The following is a 15,862-nucleotide window of genomic DNA, read 5'->3' on the forward strand; positions in this document are numbered from 1 at the left end:
ATTGCGTCTGGAGTTATAGCAGATTCTATTCGTTCAGGAGCTATTCTCCAAACTTGCGTGGAGCTCTTGAAAGAATAGGACGGCTCGTAACTCCAGAAACAATCTTCTAAAAATTCAATAATTTTTATTATCCGTACAGTGACTGGGAAAGAAATGTGCCTACGAAGAAACGCTGGAGTCGTGATTGGTGCGAATTTCTGTAGCACTACGCCATTGGAACTTCATCCTTCGAGTGAAAAATGTCCTGCAGGTGCCATAGGCATTACGAATATCAACGAGGACCCCATTACCGAAGAATACACGATAAGAGCACCATCAAAGTTAATCGTAGCGGCAGTAACAACACCGAGGTGAGCATATTCAAAGTCAGTAATAGTAACAAGCGTACGATTGGAGCACCACGCCACTGGAACGTTCTATAAATGAAACATGTCTTTCAGGTGTTACAGATATTACGAATATCAACGAGGACCCTATTACCGAAGAATACGCGATAAAAGCAACATGAACGTTAACGACAAGAGCAATAGCAACCCAACGCCAACGTAACCACCTTCAGTGACAGGAATGGTACCGGCAATGCCCCTGGAATCGTCAAGGGAAACATCAGGCTCGCCAGTTTGTTGGAACCATTAACTCGGCAAAGGTCGTCGGTAGCTATATCCGAGGCGTGACGATCTTCAAACCCATACACTTACCCTCAATTTATTTCCAAGCCGCGAATGGTGAACCTCCCGTTTCCCTATTTATGTCAAATTTTAATCGAACCATCAAACGCGCATAAAGTTACCAATCTCCCTCTTGCGATAATTTGAACGTAGACGTTTATTCGTATCCACCACTACCAGGTATATGCCCCTCGACCACGTTGAAGGAAGAAATCATCGACGCGAACCGTCGTTAGATATACGCGGCTAATTAACGTTCTTCTCGCTAAACGATACCAATAAATTCCACCGTTGCCCCGGTGCTGCGCAGATGCCCGCAAACGAGGCCGAACGATGAAAACGCGGGGAGATACTGCATCGAATTCGTCGAGCCGTGGCTGGTAATTGAATAAAAGGGGTTTCGACGTCCCACCGCGTCGAGGTGTGATCGCGAACGCTCCCAGCATGACGTATATATAAGTCCACCCGGGATCGCAGCAGATCCCATCTGATTCCTCGCGTGCACTTGTTCGTCCGTGCCTTCTCTAATCGCGCATCGCGTTAATAATACAACGCCCGTGGACCGTGGTTTGCGAGTGGCTCGCGAGCCGCCGGGTAAATCGTCGATCAGCTGTACGTGATTGCATTCGGAAAAGAAACGAAAACACGCGGGGACGCTCGCGCTGAAATTAGGACGAAATTACCGGTTTTCGGACCGTTCGTTGATTTACGGTGATCCCTAGAACACGCGGAGTCGTCTTTCGCTCGAAAATCGATGAGTTGTACAGTACGCGGGCGAAAAGATTGCATTCGGTGATGCGACCAAGATTTGCAGATTCAGGGCCCGTCTCTTTCGACGCGTACGTATCACGTGTGTATTCTTTCCGCACTTGACGAAATCTTAGTCCTGGAAAATATCGACGATGTTTTTTTTTACAGTACGTGTGCGAAGAGATTGCATTCGGCGATGTATATGAGATTTGCAGGTTCAGGACCCATCTCTCTGCACGCATAAGTATTACATGTGTATTCTTTCCGTACTTGACGAGATCTTAGTCCTAGAAAATATCGGCGATGTTTTTTTTTTACAGTATGTGTGCGAAGAGATTGCATTCGACGATGTGTATGAGATTTGCAGATTCAGGGCCCATCTCTTTCGACGCGTACGTATCACGTGTGTATTCTTTCCGCACTTGACGAGATCTTAGTCCTAGAAAATATCGGCGATGTTTTTTTTTACAGTATGTGTGCGAAGAGATTGCATTCGACGATGTGTATGAGATTTGCAGATTCAGGGCCCATCTCTTTCGACGCGTACGTATCACGTGTGTATTCTTTCCGCACTTGACGAGATCTTAGTCGTAGAAAGTATCGACTATTTTTTCTATAGTATGCGCGCCAAAAGATTGCATTCGGCGATGTAAATAGAATTTTCAGGGTCCATCTCTTTCGACAGCTACGTATCGGATGTGTATTCTTTCCGCATTTGACGAGATCTTAGTTGTAGAAAATATCGGCGATGGTTCTTCCTATAGTACGTGCGCGAAGAGATTGCATTTGGAAAAGCAACAAAGACCCGTGAATAGGCGTTATTTCGATTCGTTGACTTTTATGGCGATTCCTAGGCTATGTGAGTCGTCTTTCGTCCGAAAATCGATAAGTTCTACAATACGCTCGTGAGAAAATTACATTTGAAGGTAGAGGTAAGTTCTATAAGTTCAGAGGCTATCTTTTCAAACCCGTAGGAATCAAATATACATTCTGTTCACGCTTACGCAAATATACATTCTGCTCACTACTCGTAAAAAATATCAACAAAGATCCTTTTCCTACAGTGCATGCGCGAAAAGATTGCAACTAGAATCGTTAAAAGTTTTATCCATTTAAGAGCTATCGTATCCGGCAGGTAAATAATATATATCTCTTCTATATACTCCCTGAAGTAACAGGACCCTCTACAGCTCCAAATGCAATCTTTTCACACGCGTACTATACATAAAGTCTTCGTTGATATTTCTTCCAACTAAAATTACCTCGATACTTCGTGGAAGCACAGTTCAATATATTATAGAATAATACCGAAAAATATTCAATTATAAAAATTAAATAAATTTTTTTTTTTACATACTACGGTAACTCATTCGTGACTCTTCTCTTCTTTTCGTCTATGCTTCGATCTATGCATCAACTCTGTATGCTCTAAAGCGTATACCTATCGATGGAAGAATTTTTTCGATTTTCGTACTGTAGGTACAATCTCTTCTTTTACATTTATCGAATTGAATCGTGCGAATTTATCATCCGGCCGGTACTCGTTGAGTGATCGTCCCCACGAAAAAAAAATCGAAACGAGAGTTTCGGATTGGTGAAACTGGGGGATTGGCTAATCGCGGAAGATTAACGAACTCTCGCGGAAACGGCGTGAAATCGCATCGGTTTCACGGCGACAGGAGATAATGGCTGGGATTTAGACGTCCCGTGCGCGGGTAATTCGACGCGAAGAAATTGTCCAACGGGCGGGCAGACCGGGAGCTCGCAGCGGTTTCGTTCGGCGAATTAGCATGTAAATCCGCGGTATTAAGACGTCGCTGGTAGCGCGGGATGATGAAACGCTCCGTCCCGGCATTGTTAATCACGGAATTAGCATATGAAATCTGTATTATACGCGGAGGCAACCGAGCTATCGACCAACCGACCGAGATGCACAAGAGTTAACCCTCTGTGCAACTCTGGAGCCAGTGCCGGATCCTCGTTGCCCTAACACCCTGACTACCGTGCGAGCATTGTACAAAATTCGAACTCGTGAGTCTACAATGCCAACCAACTCGGTCTTTGTTAATAACCAACGTGAAACTCTATGTCCTACAAACCCAAGAACGATGAAACATTGTGTTTAAAATATTCACAGATTGTTGTTTCACTCTTTACATTTATCCCATATTATATCGTATCGATGGAAATTATTTATAAACTGTGAATTTGAGTGATTATTAATATTCGAAGAAATACGTAGCGTTTCTTTTAAATTGAGAATAATCCGTTTTTCTTTTAAATTGAGAATAAAAATTTCGCTCTGGCGATCGATACTCGGTGACTCGAAATTACAAAGTGGAATTGCAGTCGGTTGGAACGGGGCAAGCGCGAATGCATCCACGCGGTTGCAGTACGACGCACATACGCTGTCACGAATGTACGGGGTGCACATAATAAATAAGAGGGATCTCTATCAGATCCCACGCAGACCCCTGCGGCTACCAGCGGCATTATAATACCCCTAAGCTGATTAGTCCCCCGAATTTGTCCACGTTCTTATAATTGGCTCAATAAGCAGGTTGCCCGATTAACGGACCACGTGGAGATTTCTCGACACTTCTGCTTTCTACCCTTTCGTACATTCGTTTTTCTCTCGAGCGTCTAATGCGGAAAATATTCGAAACTGGTTCCTCGCGATAAGTTACACCACCGTAAACTGAGAGAATTCTTGTCTTCTCGTTTCGAGTGAAATTGAATTAATTTTAGATACTATTGTGCGTACATTAATTGTCCAATAGGCGTATCCGATGCTCGAGGGTATGTTTATCGAATGGAAGAAAAATGAACGGGGACGATTTTCGAACCTAATTTAATCATAGAGGATGATTTTCGAACCTAATAATATAGATAATAGATAATAATATAGTAGATAGATAATAGATAATAATAGATAGTAATATAGATAATAGAGTCAATTTTTTTTAGAATACAAAATTGTGTTGAACAATTTTGATAAAATTAAGACATGTTAGGTTATGTTTGAATGATTAGGTTAGGTTTGAAGATCGTCCCCTTTTATTTTCCTTCCATTCGATTAGCACGAGTTACACGTATCGCACAATTCGACTTGAATTGTCGAAAGATACTTGTATTAATAATTAGTGTAATAATTTATCGTAACGAAAATTTAGCGTAATTTCCCATGTATCTGGAATATTTGTTTAAATAAACGATTTGCATTCAGAATACCCCAACTTTATTTCTCCTGTACTTAAAACCACCCATACATCGTCTCACCTTGAACCGTTCCTTTAAATTTTGCGAATAAGAACGAAAAATTGTAACTCGGTATTCGTTTGTTTCGCGAGATTGAAAGAAGCTCGAATTTTTCGGGAGAAAAGTTCGTTTGGTGTGCGTGCCCCTTAAGCTCGTATTTATTCAGCGGCTGGCCCGAAAACCCCGGGAGGGAACAAAACGCGCAACAAATAGGAGTTAATCGGCCGGCTACATCGATACTAAACGCGCGGTTCATTGTGTGGAGGCAAACGCCTGCTCGATATAATTGGCCTCTAATTAGAGTCCGGCAAAAAGTAAACTCATCCCTCTACCTACCTTTACCTCTCGTAACCCCCACCACCCCACTCCTCGCGTCGTGGGATTGGTCCTTGTCTCTCGGCTCACGAAGGCATCGTTCCATCCTTCGTTCAGTTTCTCCAGCGCTTCCTTCATCGAGAGGCTGGGCTCTTCGTTGCACCACCACGTGCTGCCCATCTCCCTTCGTATGGTGTTTCAACCTTCGCGTGTGCGCAGTGGCGTAATCGACGGTTTCCCGAAACTTGAAAATACCATCTCGTGTAATTACGGTGGTAAAGGAATTTTTTCGCCGATGCGACCCCCTCTCCCCCCTACCCCCACCCCGCCATTTCCCTTCTTTGTCTTCATTTTTTTAACGCTAAAGAGTTTCGGGATACCTTGTATGAATCCTCCTGCCAGGTAAAATTATTGTTAAGAACAAACGAAAGATACTTATAGAGTCAATTTTTTTTAGAATACAAAATTGTGTCGAACAATTTTGATAAAATTAACACATGTTCATAGTTATTAGCAACTGATGAGTTTGTAAATATAATTAAGAATTTTTTATTCTCAAGATATTATGGACTCTCTATTACTCGCATGATTAGGTTAGGTTCGAAGATCCTTCGTCCCCTTCCATTTTTCTTCCATTCGATTATCACACCATCGAGTACGAGATACGCGTATCGCACAATTCGACTTGAATTGTCGAAAGATACTTATATTAATAATTGGTGTGATAATTTATTGTAACGAAAATTTACTGTAATTTCCAATGTGTTTGGAATATTTGTTCGAATAAACGATTTGCATTCAGAATACCTCTATTTTATTTTTCCTGTATTTAATATCACGCATATATCAACTTACCTTAAGAATTCCTTTAAATTTTGCGAATAAGAACGAAAAATTGTAAAACAAGTTGAAATTTCCATTTGAAAGTCCTGCAGAGTTTACATCCGGGGAATTAATTGGAAATGACGTCATTTTCGAGAATTTGCGGAATCGTACTACCTCCTTGACTGATATCAAATGGTTTACTGATATCAAAGTCTTGAAATAATGTTCTCCTGATATCAATGTTTTGAAATCAGTGGAAAATTTCAGCAAAAGTACAGAAATTCGTTTAAAATTCGCGCCTCGCGGAAATTTCAAGAAATGACGTAATTTCTAAGAATCGACGGAATCGTGCCACCTCCTCACATATCATGTTCTCCTGATACCAAAGTCCGAAAATTGATTTTCTCAATTTCTGGCCCGAAATTCAGAATTTGGTATCAGAAGAACATGATAGCCGAGGAGGTATTTCTATTGTGTCACTTCCAGGGAAAGACGTCACTTCCAAGAATTTCTGAAAATTCTCGGAAATGACGTCAGTTTCAGGAAATTCCGAAAATCCCGATAATTCTGAGAAATGACGTCACTTCCAAGAAATCCTGAAAATTCTCAGAAATGATGTCATTTACAAGAAATTCCGAAAATTCTCAGAAAGTGACGTCAGTTCCAGGAAATTCCGAAATTTGCTATAATTCTTGGAAATAACGTCATTTCTTGGAAGTGGAACGATAGGAATACCTCCTTGCATATCATGTTCTCCTGATACCAAAGTCCCGAAATCAGCGAAAAATTCTAGCAAAAGTACAGAAATTCATTTAAAATTCGCGCCTCGCGGAAATTCTTGGAAATGTCGTCTTTTCCAAGAAGTGGCGCGATACGAATACCTCCTCGGTCGACATGTTCTCCTGATACCAAAGTCTGAAAATTGAGGAAAGATGTTGGATTTCAGTTTTTCGGGCTTTTCGTGCCAGGAGAATATGATAGCCAAGGAGGTGACACGATTCCATCGAATCTTGGAAATGACATCATTTTTTGGAATTGCTGCGAAGCCGGAATTTTAAACGAATTTCTGAACTTTCGCTAAAATTTTTCGCAGATTTTGTAACTTTGGTTCAGGAGAACATGATAGCCAAGGGGGTGGCATAATTTCGCGGCTTCTTGGAAATGACGTCATTTCCAGGAATTTCCGCAAGTTGGAACTTGGCGGCATTTTTAAACGAATTTCTATACTTTTGCTAAAATTTTTCGCCGATTTTATAACTTTGGTATCAGGAGAACTTGATAGCCGAGGAGGTGGCACAATTTCGCGGTTTCTTGGAAATGACGTCATTTCCAGGAATTTTCGCGAGTTAGAATTTGGCGGCAATTTTAAACGAATTTCTCAACCTTTGTTAGAATTTTCCGTCAATTTCTGAACATTGTGATATTTTTATTTGATAATAGGGATCTGGTTTGGTTAGGGATGTGGATGTAAATTAATACTATTGTATTTGAAGAGACTTTTTATTAAAATATCTTGTCGTACAAACAATAATCGTTTATAAATCGTAAGGGTATAAAACTTAGGTAGTTTCGTAGCTACTCCAAAAAAGGCGATGTTTTCTATTCGAGAAGTATATGTTCTAAGAAGTCGAAGTATGAGAGTCTACCAAAAGAAAATTGTTCTTTTCGCTGTCAATCACGTCGATTTGAGGGCCTGTGACAGAACGAAAGATTATTTAATTTACACGAAATAGATTGCCTTTGTTACATAATTCTAATTTCTATTTCTTTGTATCAATAATTTAAACATCCGAAGAGGCAAAAGTATCGAACATAGCTTATAATAAAGTCTGCCTAACCCGTAGAGAAAAATGAACAATATTACGATAGTTGGACTATATCCAGTCTACGAGTTTCGATATTCGTGATCTACAGATATCTATAGATAGCTCGGGAATATCTCTAAACTCGTCGTTCCAATGTAAAGATTTTCAAACGACTAGCGACTTAATATTTATATATACAAATACATAAATAAATTCTTACTTATTCAACTACTACTGCGATCAAAATGAATTACCGTTCAAGGTCACCGAGAAGCTATCCCCACCGCTGCGGCTCGAGCATCCAAGTCGAGCCACTTCTCCCGATAGAATTTCGTAGTCCACGGAGCCGAGAAGCTCCTAGCGCGTCCTGTGACCCGTTCCATCGTTCTGAGCTCCGTTCACGAAGCTGCACCCTTTATACGCCACTGTGCGCGTACCTGTCAGCGCTTCGCGCGGCGTTGAACGTTCTGGCGGATCGTCGACGAGGCGACGACTCAACTAGAGCCCCGGATGGAGATTGATTTGCCTTTGTTGGCAATTAGCCCGCGTCCATTAGTCAGCCGGTGACTTTTCAATCGGCCAGCCGAAACGAGGCAGATTGTAACGAGGCGCGCCAGGCAGCCAGGGCAGCCTCGTCATCGACGGACAAATGGATTTCCTTCGCGGCCTCCTTAATCCCCTAAGTGGCAGAACCTTTAAATAAATTCTATCCTCGGCCGTGTGTTCTCAACCCCGGGGAAAATGATAATAAACCGGCCCAGGGAACGATTGATTCTTTTTTAGCCGAACGAAACGCTCTTTTCGAACGATTTGGTCCTACGGGCTGTTTCTGAAACATCGAGAGAGTGAACACGTTCACGAGCAAATAACGTCTATACATTTGTGCCCGAAATACAAATTTTATGCTCCATGATTGTATCTGTAAAGGAAAGCCCTATATGTACAAATGTATTTAAGTATTCGAGTCTTTTCATACGAACGAACGTTCTTTCTCGATGGCAAAAATATTGTTTAGCATCACGAAACAAAGACGGTGTTTATCATTTATGATCCAGTGTAGAAAATTTTCTACCATTGGGAGGAATGTTTCGCAAAATTTGGAATTGGAGATACGTGGACTTGAGACAAGAATTTTCTATTAATGGATAATACGTTTTTTAATATTCGAACTGACTCGTTTCTACGAAAGAAAATTTTCTATCGATAGAAAGAATGTTTTTCTATCTTTCGTTTGAGCGAACGAAACGCTCTTTTCGAACGCTTTGGTCCTACGGGCTGTTTCTGAAACGTTTCGCAAAATTTGGAATTAAAGATACGTGGACTTGAGACAAGAATTTTCTATTAATGGATAATACGTTTTCTAATATTCGAACTGTCTCGTTTCTACGAAAGAAAATTTTCTATCGATAGAGAGAATATTTTTCTATCACTTCAACTGAGTTCTTTCTATGAAACAAAATGGTTATCGATGGATAACCATCGATGGAAGGATACTTTCCAATATCTTGGAACAAAGATACAGTCGCTTTTGTAATCGGTCAATTGTGTCGAATGAACCACATATTATGAAATTTAACGAGCTCTTGTATTTTTAATCAACCTACGCTTCCTTGTCCTTGCTTTCCGCCATCTTTGAGGTCTGTATCCATCGGAAGACCATCCTCCGGATCGAAGCAAAACTCCAAACGGGGTCGAAGTCCCAAGACGAGGGGCCCCACGACGATCCCGAAGTTCAGGCCGAAGGCGAAGCACGCAGGAATCTTGATCTCAAATCTGGATCTCAGGGGACCATAAAAAAAGAACCCGAGCCTTCGTTTCGCATATTCAGACTGGTTTCCTGGCCAGCGATTCCTTTGACGAGCTGGTTCGTCGTTAATTAATTAGCATATTGCGCCGCATCGGCCCTAATGAGTTTAATGCCCCGCTAATTATCAGTAGCGAGGGAATTTTACGAGCGTTAAATGCTCGTCTAAACGGTCGCTGTAAATCATAGTTTAATTAGCCCGAGTGGTAGAGAGGGAGTAAAAGAATAGAGGGTTTATGAGTTCTGATACAACAGAGCTATATATATGTACACCGTGAGCCAAAATTGATGGTAAAAACGGAGTCAACGAGTGTTTAGGACTCGAAATAAAACAAATATAACCAATAAGGAAATTGCATTTGGAGCCTTCGTTTTCTAACAAAATGTATTTGAAAATCAATCTAGTATCTGTGCAACGTCAGTCGTGAATACTTATCTATTAACAAGTTCCTACAGGTGTGCAAAAGACACTTTGTAGGTCTGTAGGATAATCAGTCGTCGGTTTGACTCAATTCGAGCCATAGAACTTCTAATTAAGGAGGTTAATAACTAAATTATTTACTAATTTTGGCTTACGATGTATATATTAATATAGTATATGGTATACAATTAAGTGCACCTGCACCACATTAATTTTCAAATGAATCTTTCTCGAAAACGAAGCCTCCAATGGAATTTTATTATTTCACATTTTCGTCTCGTTTCCACTTTTCTATCCCAAATTTTGGCCCACGGTGAATATACACATAATTAGGTGCACGCGTGCTAAATTAATGTTCAAATGAATCTTTCTCGAAAACGATGCCTTCAATGGAATTTTATTATTTCACATTTTCGTCTCGTTTCAAGGTATAGAAACTCCCTGACCACTTTTCTATCCCTAATTTTGGCCCATGGTGTACATACACACAATTACCTGCACGCGTGCTAAATTAATTTTCAAATCAATCTTTCTCGAAAACGAAGCCTCCAATGGAATTTTATTATTTCACATTTTCGTCTCGTTTCAAGGTACAGAACCTCCCTGACCATTTTTCTATCCCAAATTTTAGCCCACTGTGTACATACACACAATTAGATGCACACGTGCTAAATTAATTTTCAAATGAATCTTTCTCGAAAACGAAGCCTCCAATGGAATTTTATTATTTCACATTTTCGTCTCGTTTCAAAGCATAGAACCTCCCTGGCCACTTTTCTATCCCAAATTTTAGCCCACTGTGTACATACACACAATTAGGTGCACGCGTGCTAAATTAATTTTCAAATGAATCTTTCTCGAAAACGAAGCCTCCAATGGAATTTTATTATTTCACATTTTCGTCTCGTTTCAAAGCATAGAACCTCCCTGACCACTTGTCTACCCCGAATGTTGGCCCACGGTGTAGATATATAGTTATGACTAAATTGGACGCGCGGCGGCGGCGGGAATACACACGCGATGGTGTACAAACCTTTAAAGGTTCTGCGCGCGGCGGGTCAGCGATTTCGATTCCATAAATTACCAGGCTCGATCTCGCGTGTCACGCACCTACGTACGTACGCGCCACGGAACAAAGATACACGTTCGCGCTCGCTATTTATGATAATCGATTCCGGGCCGACCAACATTCCCGGAGTTTATACACGGCGTAAACACGGTATCGCGGCGAATCGCGAGCTCGGTGCCCGGGGGCACCCGGTGACCGCGCCAAACAATAACTTTGATGAGGAAAGGAACTTAAACTTTATTTTTCCCACTTTATCGACACGGTGTGCAACGAGCGCCCATGGATCTTTGAGATATTGCTGGCTACACCGTAAACAATCCCACGCCATCGATCACTCCATAAATTCCATCAGGAATACACCCTCTCCTCTGAACTTTCTCGTACGATTTTCTCGGCCGAGTCGAAAACTCGTAACGAGTGATCAATTTTAAACAATTAAATCCGATTTTACCGTGCAGCGGACGGTTCATAACCACTGGAAGGTATACGAGATTTTCTTTTCTTTTACACGGGTACTGGACGGGTAAATAAAACATGGAAATCAGTTGGAAATCGAAGAGAAGTATAGTATAGGGGAAAGAAGTATAGCAAAAACGATGTATTTGAATTTTGTCTATTCATTTTGCGCGGATATTGAGTAAGTAAAATTGAAAAATTGAGGAACGAGGAAAGAAAAGAAAACTAATCGGGAGGTGAGAATAAAATGGAGTACACAGGGGTGAGTAGTTGTAGATAAAGTATACTGTTACAGAATCAAATATCGACCATTTGCTTCGAATGAAAACTGGGAATTAAATAACGCGTAAAACAGAGTAACACTGTTCCCGAGAAGTATAGTAACCGAATAGGCAAGTAAAGTATCAAATAATAAGAAACACGAGGACTTTCTTTTTATCGATTTAAAATCAATTTGAATAAAAATATATCAAATTCGATCATTTATTTCCCGTGAAGTATTACCAATGGCTATTTTATCGAAAAGTAGGATTAAATATTCTGTTGTAAAAATGAAAATATAACGAATCGGTATTTGGTTATAAAAGTAGAATTAAATACCTTCTTATAAAAATAAAAACGTAACGAATCACTATTTTGTTATAAAAGTAGAATTAAATACCCTATTGTATAAGTGAAAATATAACGAATCGGTATTTGGTTATAAAAGTAGAATTAAATACCCCGTCGTAAAAATGAAAATACAGTTACCTAGGCCAGACTCGACCAGTGTGTCCTCGAGCGCGGTTACACCGCGAATGATCGTTCCCTTTCCCCCTCCAGGTCGTCCGTAGTTCGCGCGGAGTCGTCCCGAGTGCCGATTGTTACCGATCGCGGGGCGCGCGTTATTAATTAAAATAATAAGGTGTTGCCGGGTCGCGAACCCGAGGCATCCTCTACGGTCCACGTAACGACGGTGGAACGGGAAGACAAACGTTCGCGCAGACAGAAAGAGACGCCAGTCCGCCGCGAGGAGCGGTGTAAGTACCATATACACGCTCACGAATATGAAAAAAGAACGACGCAGGAAGAACGGTTGGAGGGAACGAAACGGAGAACCGCGGCCGAGACTGGACGCGAGCGTCGGGACGAGAGAGAAGCATCGTCAGGAGGCGTCTGGACGGCGTTCGAAGGTGCCGGATAAGAGCGAGTGGGACAGCGCGCTAGGCGAGACAAGAAGACCGGTATAGGTTAACGAGGGTGTGATTCATGGGGCCTTGGCGGCCAGGCCCCTTACCCCCACCATCGCGCTCGGGACGGTGCTCATATCCCGAAATTATGTTCAATGCGCACCTGCTTGCATCCACTATTCCAGTTTCCACGGCTTACCACTGTTCACTCTGTAACGGTAGTCCAGGCCCCCCACCCAACACCCCCTCCTCTCACGGTGGGCCCATGGATCACTCGTACCAGGGGGGAGCTAGAGGTTAATCGACGCCCCGATTTTTTGTTTCCGCGACACGCGATCAGCGCTTGTAATTAATCTTGGAATTGTCGCGGACTCGCATTTTTCACGGGCCCCTTTCTTACCCCCACTCCATGAATTTTTGGGGACCTTGTCGAGTGTCCGTTCAGTATACTCCGGGTGCATTCTTGAGCCTTTGGTAACCAAACTTCCGGGATTTCTGTAAAGTTTCATACTTTTCACGACGGACTGTGGAATAATGGAGGGAGGAGGTAATCGTTTTGGAGTTGTTTCTCGGAACAACTGGTAAAAATATGCCCGATTTCGAGTAATTGCAATTTTTCTGCGAACGATCGTGTGAAATCTCTACGTGGATTAAATTGAATACATTTTTTCCTACGAAGAATTTTAGTTAATTATTTGAAACCCGATCGATCTACTCCCCTTTGGATATAAAACTTTCAGAAAACTAGAATTACTTTAAATTGGATATAGAACGTAATCTCTGACTTGCGAAAAATTAAAAAATGGAAGATGGTCGAGAATGGATCGAATTAAATAAATTTCTAACCGTTTGGTTTTCGCAAGCAACGATTTTCTTTTTACAAGACTAACATAACTCGACCTGCTAACATACTTTCCTTCACGGCACGCATTAAATAAATAAATTTTCCTCGCACAAAAATCTTCGTTATTCGTTGGAGACCTATCGCAAACGCCTCTGTGAACGTCGGAAATATACTATACGTATATAGTATAAATATTCTTCGCTCGTGTCTCTCGGATAAAAAGATTTGAAAGAATTATAATCGCGTGGAAGAAACCATCGTGCTTACGCGAATGTGAAATGTGGTCTCCCGCGTCCAAGTGGGTTCCCGCGTAAAAAATCGAAAATCCCGCGTTGGAATGCATGAGAACCACTGCCCGGGCGCATCCAGGTATTATTTAACTTGGTTAGGGAGCGATGGTGCGTGCGACTGATGGGTATGAGGTTGTAAAGGATCCCTTCGAGACATTAATATTACCAACGTAAGCACCGACTCGCTTGTAATCATGGTGCATCGTTGCACCGGGCAGCGGTATAGTCAAGCGTGTTAGGCGCGTACGGAGTTCGCCTTGGTTTCACGTGAACGCCACGGTATTGGCCGATCAAAAGGATCGGGCATCGTTAACTGCGATGTCCGGAGCGCGCCTTAAACGACCGGTGTTTTCGCTTTAACGTCAGTTTATCCAATTTATTTCGAGGCAAACGTGGAATCGGGGGAACGACAGAGGGGGGGAGGGCGGTGGGGAGGGGGAGTGGCTGGAGTCGGGTGGGGAGACCATAGAGAGCAAGATACTCGGTGGTCACGCGCGTTCTGCGATTCCATCCGTTTGGTGTTTCCTTCTTTTTCGGAACTCGCGATACTTTCGATGTTCCAAATCCGAGAAAATGATCCAGAAGGATTTTACACACTTCCCGGATCGTCCGGATGGAAATTTCTTTTTTCTTTTTTACAAGGAAGTGACGAAACACTCGGAATTTCTCCATCTTCCTCCTTTTTTTTTGTACATTTTAAGTCTACCGTACTCGAAAATTGAGATATCTATTATCTGTATTTCTATGTGTGATTCTATGAGTAATATATATATATATATCTAGGTTAGGTCTGATTAAATAATTCAAAAATGTCTCTACTCTATTTTATTTTCCCAGTAGCGTATATCTATACTAGGATGGGCTATGTAAATATATATATATATATGTGTATGTGTGTGTGTGTGTGTATATCTGGGTTAGGTCTAATTAAATAATTAAAAAATGTCTCTACTTTCGTTTATTTTCCGAGTAGTGTATATCTATACTAGGTATGGGCTACGTAAATATATATATTTGGGTTAGGTCTAATTAAATAATTCAAAAATGATTGATAACCATGATTGAAACCATCCACTTTAAATCATTTTCTGAGTAGCGTATATCTACACTAGGTATGGGCTAGGTAAACTCCTAACCAAGAAATTTCTTTTAAACAATTATCTTACCCGAGTCAGATACGAATTAATGCTACCGTAATTAAAAATTAAAAAATTTGTATATCATTTTCTCCCGTACCAATTAGCACGTGTTCCCGTAAGAAAATGATTCTTACCGTTAATCGATTCGAGGACCACTTCCACCGTGGCTGTTCCATAGGAGAGGGGAACCACTGGTACGAGGCGGAAGCATAATCCATAATCGTAACGATGGTCCATCGAGGCCGTCCGCGACCACCGAAATCCGCCCGTTTGAACGCGGCTTACTTTCGCTATAAATATTTTTTATCGTCCGTTCGCCGGCGGAGCCAGCATTATCGGACGGGATAACGCGGGATCGGGCCCACGGGGCCCCTCGAGCGCGGGCCCGGCGAGCGGGTACAGCGATTCTGATCCGCGAATGCTCGCAGTAAAATTTGTCGCGCAAATCCGCCGGCCGTAAATCGGCGGCAACGGGGTCCGCGACTCGAGCAGCGAACAGGGTCGACCAACGTCGGGCCCCGATTCTCACCCAGGGCCCCGCCATAAAACCCTGCTCGCGCTTTCCATCTTCGAAAGCTGGCTCCGTAGCTTCCTTTTACGACTTCGCTTCAACGCGAACGCGAGACTTTTTTCTATGGAACGAAAAAGAACAAAAACCTTAGACGATTTACAATACATTTACAACGGATAAGAATGTGTAAAAATTAAATAATCCTGGGTAGCGGGGAAACTTTCACGGCGCTTAGATTGCATTTAAAAACGTACCTGAGTCGGATTGGTCATTTTGTCATTTTGGGCCCGCGTGCTATAGTTCGCGGGCCGAAAGAACGCACTTCGAGATCGACCAATCTTAAGACACGCCTGTGCACTGTTCCTGTTTGTTCTAATACGAAATTGTTACTTTGATACTCTAAACTGTGCAAGATAGAAATTTAGAAGAGCCAGACTCAATTTATGGGCATCATCGGATGCATTCTCTTGAGGTGCGGACTATACAATATCAGTGAATTTTTATACGATCTATGTGACGTTAATTTATAAGAGGCCAA

At 41.8% G+C, this 15,862-nt stretch overlaps 1 protein-coding gene across 1 annotated transcript; it reads right to left on the reverse strand.

The window, feature by feature from the left end:
* Nucleotides 1-7,404: 7,404 nt before the first annotated feature.
* On the reverse strand, nt 7,405-12,401 carry LOC143146080 (uncharacterized). Its single transcript, XM_076310089.1, has 4 exons — nt 12,122-12,401; nt 9,226-9,482; nt 7,876-8,300; nt 7,405-7,509 (listed from the first exon to the last, which is right to left on the reverse strand). Exons 1-3 carry the CDS (start codon nt 12,399-12,401, stop codon nt 8,193-8,195), a joined length of 645 nt encoding a protein of 214 aa, XP_076166204.1. The 3' UTR covers nt 7,405-7,509; nt 7,876-8,192.
* Between the last annotated feature and the right edge of the window lie 3,461 nt (nt 12,402-15,862).

This window comes from Ptiloglossa arizonensis, chromosome 4 (genome assembly GCF_051014685.1).
Source record: "Ptiloglossa arizonensis isolate GNS036 chromosome 4, iyPtiAriz1_principal, whole genome shotgun sequence".
NCBI lineage: Eukaryota > Metazoa > Arthropoda > Insecta > Hymenoptera > Colletidae > Ptiloglossa > Ptiloglossa arizonensis.